This window comes from Argopecten irradians, unplaced genomic scaffold (genome assembly GCF_041381155.1).
Source record: "Argopecten irradians isolate NY unplaced genomic scaffold, Ai_NY scaffold_0541, whole genome shotgun sequence".
Taxonomy (NCBI): Eukaryota; Metazoa; Mollusca; class Bivalvia; order Pectinida; family Pectinidae; genus Argopecten; species Argopecten irradians.
Window position 1 is genome coordinate 39,546 of NW_027188008.1, and position 8,613 is coordinate 48,158.

At 32.9% G+C, this 8,613-nt stretch overlaps 1 protein-coding gene and 1 long non-coding RNA gene across 2 annotated transcripts; one reads left to right on the top strand and one right to left on the bottom strand.

The window, feature by feature from the left end:
* Nucleotides 1-215: 215 nt before the first annotated feature.
* Nucleotides 216-8,387, bottom strand: LOC138312962 (arginine kinase-like; the record flags this gene model as incomplete). Its single annotated transcript, XM_069253663.1, is given in 2 exon segments — nucleotides 216-401; nucleotides 8,134-8,387. Coding segments are annotated over 2 exon segments (407 nt in total), but the record flags the coding sequence as incomplete, so codon positions are not given.
* Nucleotides 3,302-6,230, top strand: LOC138312963 (uncharacterized). The gene is made up of 4 exons (XR_011207102.1): nucleotides 3,302-3,569; nucleotides 4,139-4,209; nucleotides 4,795-4,862; nucleotides 5,182-6,230. It is a non-coding gene; the product is annotated as an uncharacterized lncRNA (long non-coding RNA).
* Nucleotides 8,388-8,613: the final 226 nt, after the last annotated feature.

An 8,613-nucleotide genomic window follows, 5' to 3' on the forward strand; every position in this document is an offset into this window, starting at 1 on the left:
AACCTGAACGGACAGATAACTTTGAAACACGGAAAAACATATTAGCAACAACGTTACTGTTTATTTATGCAATGCCAACTTTAAATAGACATCAGAAAGCTAACTAGTTAAAGCACATGTAGTTCACAAGAGACAAGGGAAATGTCAACCATCGAGGTATGATTCTTTATTTGTCAACAGGCTTGTGGTGGGCTGTAAGCCTGTTGGTCGAACCAACATACAAATATCGAAATGTCGTTCACGTATGCCTACCTGTCTTTATCATTAAAGAGAAAGTGGTCAGCGGTGAGTTGTTCTTTGACCTGGTCAGACATGCCCACCAGAGGGTAGTATGTGCCCTTATGTTCCCCTTCCAGCGAGTCCAATGCTCCTTTGCACAACTCCTCCATCTTGATGCGATCCTTATATAATCAAGAGACACAATATTACCGATATTGAATAAATTGCACTCCGTCGCTATCATCGAAATCGACTCGTTAGCAGAAGGAATCCTAATTTGTGTTATGTTACTTGTTATGGGTACATGTGTTTACTATTTGGGTACTATGTTATGGGTACATTTGTTTACTAGTTGTGTACTATGTAAGGGTTCATGAGGGTACATTTATTTACTAGTTGTGTACTATGTAAGGGTTCATGAGAGTACATTTGTTACTAGTTGTGTACTATGTAAGGGTTCATGAGGGTACATTTATTTACTAGTTGTGTACTATGTAAGGGTTCATGAGAGTACATTTGTTTACTAGTTGTGTACTATGTAAGGGTTCATGAGAGTACATTTGTTTACTAGTTGTGTCCTATGTTAAGAGTTCATGAGAGTACATTTGTTACTAGTTGTGTACTATGTAAGGGTTCATGAGAGTACATGTGTTTACTAGTTGTGTACTATGTAAGGGTTCATGAGGGTACATTTATTTACTAGTTGTGTACTATGTAAGGGTTCATGAGAGTACATTTGTTACTAGTTGTGTACTATGTAAGGGTTCATGAGAGTACATTTGTTTACTATTTGGGTACTATGTTATGGGTACATTTGTTTACTAGTTGGGTACTATGTTAGGGTTCATGAGAGTACATTTGTTTACTAGTTGTGTACAATGTGAGGGTACATGTGTTTACTAGTTGTGTACAATGTTAAGGGTACATTTGTTTACTAGTTGTGTACAATGTTAGGGTTCATGAGAGTACATTTGTTTACTAGTTGTGTACTATGTTATGGGTACATTTGTTTACTAGTTGTGTACTATGTAAGGTATATGTGTTTACTAGTTGTGTACTATGTTAGGGTTCATGAGAGTACATTTGTTTACTAGTTGTGTACAATGTTAGGGTTCATGAGAGTACATTTGATTACTAGTTATGTACTATGTTATGGGTACATTTGTTTACTAGTTGTGTACTATGTAAGGTATATGTGTTTACTAGTTGTGTACTATGTTAAGGGTACATGTGTTTACTAGTTGTGTACTATGTTAAGGTCCGTGAGAGTACATTTGTTACTAGATGTATACTATGTTAGGGTTCATGAGAGTACATTTGTTACTAGATGTATACTATGTTAACAGTTCACGAGAGTACTTGTACATTTGTTTACTAGTTGTGCCCTATGTTAAGAGTTTATGAGAGTACATTTGTTTACTAGTTGTGTTCTATGTTAAGAGTTCATGAGAGTACATTTGTTTACTAGTTGTGTCCTATGTTAAGAGTTCATGAGAGTACAATTGTTTACTAGTTGTGTCCTATGTTAAGAGTTCATGAGTGTAAATTTGTTTACTAGTTGTGTATATACTATGTAAGGGTACATGTGCGCTAGTTGTGTACTATGTTAAGAGTTAATGAGAGTACATTTGTTTACTAGTTGTGTCCTATGTTAAGAGTTCATGAGAGTACATTTGTTTACTAGTTGTGTCCTATGTTAAGAGTTCATGAGAGTACATTTGTTTACTAGTTGTGTCCTATGTTAAGAGTTCATGAGAGTACATTTGTTTACTAGTTGTGTCCTATGTTAAGAGTTCATGAGAGTACATTTGTTTACTAGTTGTGTCCTATGTTAAGAGTTAATGAGAGTACATTTGTTTACTAGTTGTGTCCTATGTTAAGAGTTCATGAGAGTACATTTGTTTACTAGTTGTGTCCTATGTTAAGAGTTCATGAGAGTACATTTGTTTACTAGTTGTGTCCTATGTTAAGAGTTCATGAGAGTACATTTGTTTACTAGTTGTGTCCTATGTTAAGAGTTCATGAGAGTACATTTGTTTACTAGTTGTGTCCTATGTTAAGAGTTAATGAGAGTACATTTGTTTACTAGTTGTGTCCTATGTTAAGAGTTCATGAGAGTACATTTGTTTACTAGTTGTGTCCTATGTTAAGAGTTCATGAGAGTACATTTGTTTACTAGTTGTGTCCTATGTTAAGAGTTCATGAGAGTACATTTGTTTACTAGTTGTGTCCTATGTTAAGAGTTCATGAGAGTACATTTGTTTACTAGTTGTGTCCTATGTTAAGAGTTAATGAGAGTACATTTGTTTACTAGTTGTGTACTATGTAAGGGTTCATGAGAGTATATTTGCTAACTAGTTGTGTCCTATGTTAAGAGTTCATGAGAGTACATTTGTTTACTAGTTGTGTCCTATGTTAAGAGTTCATGAGAGTACATTTGTTTACTAGTTGTGTCCTATGTTAAGAGTTAATGAGAGTACATTTGTTTACTAGTTGTGTACTATGTTAAGAGTTAATGAGAGTACATTTGTTTACTAGTTGTGTCCTATGTTAAGAGTTCATGAGAGTACATTTGTTTACTAGTTGTGTCCTATGTTAAGAGTTCATGAGAGTACATTTGTTTACTAGTTGTGTCCTATGTTAAGAGTTAATGAGAGTACATTTGTTTACTAGTTGTGTACTATGTTAAGAGTTAATGAGAGTATATTTGTTTACTAGTTGTGTCCTATGTTAAGAGTTCATGAGAGTACATTTGTTTACTAGTTGTGTCCTATGTTAAGAGTTAATGAGAGTACATTTGTTTACTAGTTGTGTCCTATGTTAAGAGTTCATGAGAGTACATTTGTTTACTAGTTGTGTCCTATGTTAAGAGTTAAGGTAGTTGGCTCGGCCGATTTTGAATGCGCGCGCGCATCGTAAACCAGCACGATTGTCGTATATTTTTTTCGCAAAATAAATCCAAAAAACACGTTTTAATTTATCTGATTTGATCAGTAAACTATACTATTGATAAATCAGTCAAATTACATGCAGGAAACGTGAATTTAAGAAAATATATTTCGTTTTACGACAATGTTACGTACTTCCGGTTATGGCGGTCACTATCGACGCCAAGACCAGACGAGTGTGTGGTATGTTATTATCATGCTGAGTAGAGGCATTTGATAATAATTTAGGTCGTTTAAACCAAAAAGGTAGATTATTGAGACACACAGGAAGATGAGAGAATGATTTATTGCATAGAAAACGGGGATTGGAAGTTTTATTGAAGGCCAAATCGCTACCGATGGCCGAGCAACAATCACAACAAATCCACTGACATGCATTAGGAAGACCACAAAGCGGACACGGTAAGATATATTGATTATCTTAAAGCTTTAATCAAATTAAGCGAATAAATAATCCATATCTGGACCTAATTATTTTCGATCCTTCTCTAATATTTCAAGAAATTCAGTAGATCAACAGTCTGTTTATAACTTGCGTCAGACAGTGTCGATTTCAGATATTTCTCTGCGTGTACTAGATCTATATGTGCACTGCTTAGGGGGAAACAAGATATATGTGACAAAACTATGCAAATGACATAAACAGATAAAAATACATGAGTCACATCAACATATTATCTACATTATATCCAGGTTAGATGTTGTTACATTTATGTATAGTACATACATGTATTTGTTATGTGTACATGTAAGCCTACATAAAGGGTATTCATGAGTGACACTTCGGGGCCAGCTACATAGTTCTATTACATATAATTGTAATATGCCATTATACATCACATCATTATAGAATTCACCATGTACAAGCACTTGTGCATGTTGCTTATTAGCATGTAACATACTTTTTTTCTAAAATATTAAATTGATTTAGTTTTTTATCTAAATTAATAATCTTGTTTTTTAATTTATAGGTGTGACACATGTTGACATATGTAGCTGCTGACATTTTGTGATCTGCTAGCAATTATCCAATATCCATGTTGTAAGTGATTTTCTGAGGAAGCTTTGTAAACATGCATGTGTACAAAAGTTGACATATGAATATGGGTTGATATCATAATACATATTTGAATTGTGTCAATATGAAATTTTGAAATAAATGAATGAATGAATTATATAAAGTGAACACAAGTTTAATCATGTGTCTGTGTGGGTTATATTGTCAATTACTGTTATATATTTATACTTTTCTACATTACCAAGTCATAATAAAAAGATACATGTATGGGTTCATAATTAATTTGACCTACAATGTACATTTCATTGTATGTATTGATCTGTAGCATACTGGTCATGGACTTCAGTTCAAATGAATTATCTTGATCCACAATCAAGATTGAAGGGATAAAATATTATAAAAGAAATCTATTTTCTTCATGTACATCCTAGATAAAAAAATGCCTGTCACAATGAATTCAAAATTTTGATAAAATGTACAATAACAGTGTATCCATTTACCATTTTGTGTGGATTTTGTATAATTCATATAATAGACCAGTACAATTTATGAGAATGATTAAATCGATAAAATTGTCATGTAACAACAAACCCATCTTTATTTTATCAGGATTCAGGATTCGAGGAGAGATTGGCAGAAGAGGGACAATACAAGAGCACTTTCACATGTTGTTAGAGGTGTGTATATTTGAAAACAATCTATTAGGTCAAAATTATACAAAAGGCAGCAATCTGTAAATATATATATGTACGTAATTAGTGCCCCCCTCCCCCCTATAAGCGCCACTCCCTTTTCTGAAAAACAGTTGAAGTTGTAAAAATGCCCCCATACTACTTGTGATTTGTATTCCATTTTGCATGATCTTGCAAGTCAATGCGTCTCAAAGGATAAAAGGCACATATGGATGCTTACTGAGACAGATTAACTTGTTTTTGAGCCATCAGTATCCTGTTACATGTACCTATTGTATAATGATGTCCCTTGATTGAATTTTAGGACACTGCTCCATGATTGGTAAATAAACTGACCATGTCACCAACTGCAAACTGTGATAAGGAACACTATGTCTGTGCTTTCAAAAGAAGTTGAACTGTTGTTCCTGTCTGCATATGTTGAGAACTGAATCTGCAGCTTTCAGGGGACATAACTCAAGCCTTGTTCACTGCAGCTAATTATGGAAATATGTTTACAGAAACTATTAAGAGATGTCTTAGTTGATTGAGTGTTGCTGGTAATCATTCAACATTCAGTGTTGAAAGATTGATTTCTTCATGGATATTAGAAACAAAACATTATGATTAAATGTTGGATTTTTAGTCTGTAATCTATGATATGTATAGATAATACATTTAATATCAATGTGATAGTTTTAATGCTAATCTTTCCTTTGTCAGAACTTTTTCTGAATTTATTGTAAAAGTTTCATTATGTCATATTTGTGATTATGTCAATTTCAACTTCTCAATGAGCAGAACATCTATCTTATATATATATTAATTATGCATGCTCAAGTTCTGTTCTTTCTTTCATTTTTGAATAAATCAAATATTACAGGAATTGATGTTGTTAATCATCATTTAAGGATACAAACTTTTAATAAATTTTAAAAGATGATTTTTTTATAAAAGATAATCTATAAAATGATGTTGCATCAGAGACTGGATACCAATTTGCTATTGTGCTTTGTCTGTTGTCATCATAGAGTGCCATTACATGTTTTTTTTCTGATCTTGGAATGGAATTCAATTCAAACTTACATACATGTATGGGAAATAATTCATAAACAATATTTGTTATTTACTTGCTTCTATTAGATTTTTATGTGGAATTCTTATGGTTTTTAAGTTTGATTTTATTTAATTTCCTTTAAGCAGCCAGGGGCATTAAGGTATGTACCAGGTTTAGGAAATGGAGGGAAGACATAGTACATTGATAAAAATCACTGACCTCCAAACAGGTATCTTGGAAGTCATGTGACCAAAGACCTCAGCCCTGTTATCAGTGGTTGTTTTACATATATATAAAATTTACATTCATATATCCCCTTGATGCTTATAATTTAATATAAAAATTGAGATATTTGACTAAAATAACTTAGAAACCACAAAATTTGAGCATTCCTATGTATGAAAATGCAATTGTATTGCTATGAAGTATTCAGTTATGTGAAGGGGGAATATTTGAAAGTGGTTGCTAGGGTACACAACCTTTCATAGAGTACTTTTTCATCACAAAATTGTTTTAGTTATGAAAATTTATGAATGTCTCAAAGAAAAACTTTTGTCTAAATGCTATAAATATCAAATAACTTTGAATAGAATGCAAAATTGAATCCAGGTAAGACTTTTGTATAGAATACTGCTTGGTTGCTATGCAACGGTTGGTTACTAATAAAAGTTAACCAAAATATAGTTTTTCATTGAAAAACACAAATATTTTTATCATCTTTACATGCATAACATGTCTTTATCAGAAAAAATATACATTAGGTTACATTCAAATGTACACAACAACCCTATTTATACATTTTAGAAAAATGTTGCTAAGGAAAACGGTTGCTATGGATTTAACATCCAATAACTTTTTTCTTTTGGACAATGACATGCCATTTTCTCATCATTTTTATAAAGATATGGATGTCCTCTGCAAAATGAGCATCTTTGGAAAAAAGTTAATTATTCCTTCATATATTTTTATCCTGTTAAAATGGACAACTCATTTTGCTATATATCAGTACTGAAAAATGAGGGAAACGTTGCCATGGAGACACTTTTTAAATCGACGCTAGGAAACAATAAATACATTGATTTATGTTTTATGTTTATTAATAGTCACAAGACATCCATACAAATACATTAAAGTAAGAACAAATGAAAAAATCTTATATTTCCATATAATTTTATTGCATTACATTTACCAAGTACATGTCCAGTTGTGCTATATTTCTGCGCAAAGGTTTGGTTAAGTCGTTGTCAAGGTAACACTTTTCAAACGAGGCTAGCCAAAAAACTAGCACAATGACACACACTTTTTTGTCCATTTTTTGACACAGCATGACCATACAATTAAAAATATCTATAAATGAAAAAAAGTTAATTACTTTCAAACGGTCGAGCCAGCTACCTTAATGAGAGTACATTTGTTTACTAGTTGTGTACTATGTTAAGAGTTAATGAGAGTATATTTGTTTACTAGTTGTGTCCTATGTTAAGAGTTCATGAGAGTACATTTGTTTACTAGTTGTGTACTATGTTAAGAGTTAATGAGAGTATATTTGTTTACTAGTTGTGTCCTATGTTAAGAGTTCATGAGAGTACATTTGTTTACTAGTTGTGTTCTATGTTAAGAGTTCATGAGAGTACATTTGTTTACTAGTTGTGTCCTATGTTAAGAGTTAATGAGAGTACATTTGTTAACTAGTTGTGTCCTATGTTAAGAGTTAATGAGAGTACATTTGTTTACTAGTTGTGTACTATGTAAGGGTTCATGAGAGTATATTTGCTAACTAGTTGTGTCCTATGTTAAGAGTTCATGAGAGTACATTTGTTTACTAGTTGTGTCCTATGTTAAGAGTTCATGAGAGTACATTTGTTTACTAGTTGTGTCCTATGTTAAGAGTTCATGAGAGTACATTTATTTACTAGTTGTGTCCTATGTTAAGAGTTCATGAGAGTATATTTGCTTACTAGTTGTGTACCATGTTAAGGGTACATGTTTTTGCTAGTGGTGTAATATTCCAAGGTACTTAGTTGAAGTTGTAACAATTATATTTAATCAATTTAAATGCTTCATTGATTTTCTATAACAGAATTAGTAAGTTTCAGTTTAATGAATACTGACATTTTAGCTGTATGATATCAAAAATAACAACTTTTGGATTCCTTAGAGTTAATGATAGTTTTCAGAAACTATGTTTTCTGATTTCCTGATGAAAACTACGATACCAACCTCTTTATTGCATGTTGGAGGGAACCCAAAGCTTTTATGGCTTCTGCCCACCCTTACACGTGTAGACACGATGAATTTGTTCTCGGGGTCAAGGTCGCCGAAGTCATCCAAATTTCCGAAGTTACAAGGTGGGTGAGTGACCTCAGTGACCTTATGGTAGTCCTTGATAACAGGAATCAGAACGGCCCCGAACGTATCATAAGCCTCGGGGTCTGAGGCATAAATACCGGTACCACTGTCTGTGTTCTCACAACCTACAATAGGCAAGACGTTACTTATAGCAATCAATCGCAGTCACATTAAAAGTTGCACTGTACTCCAGTGAGATAAACTGGTATAAGAGGACACAACAACAAAAAATCCTCAAAAAGCGCATTCGTTTCAATACAGCCTGTAGCCGCATGCGTGACCACCCAGACGTCTTTATACGAGCACGGTAAATTTTCGCTATTTACACAACTTTCTCTGACTGTCTGGCTA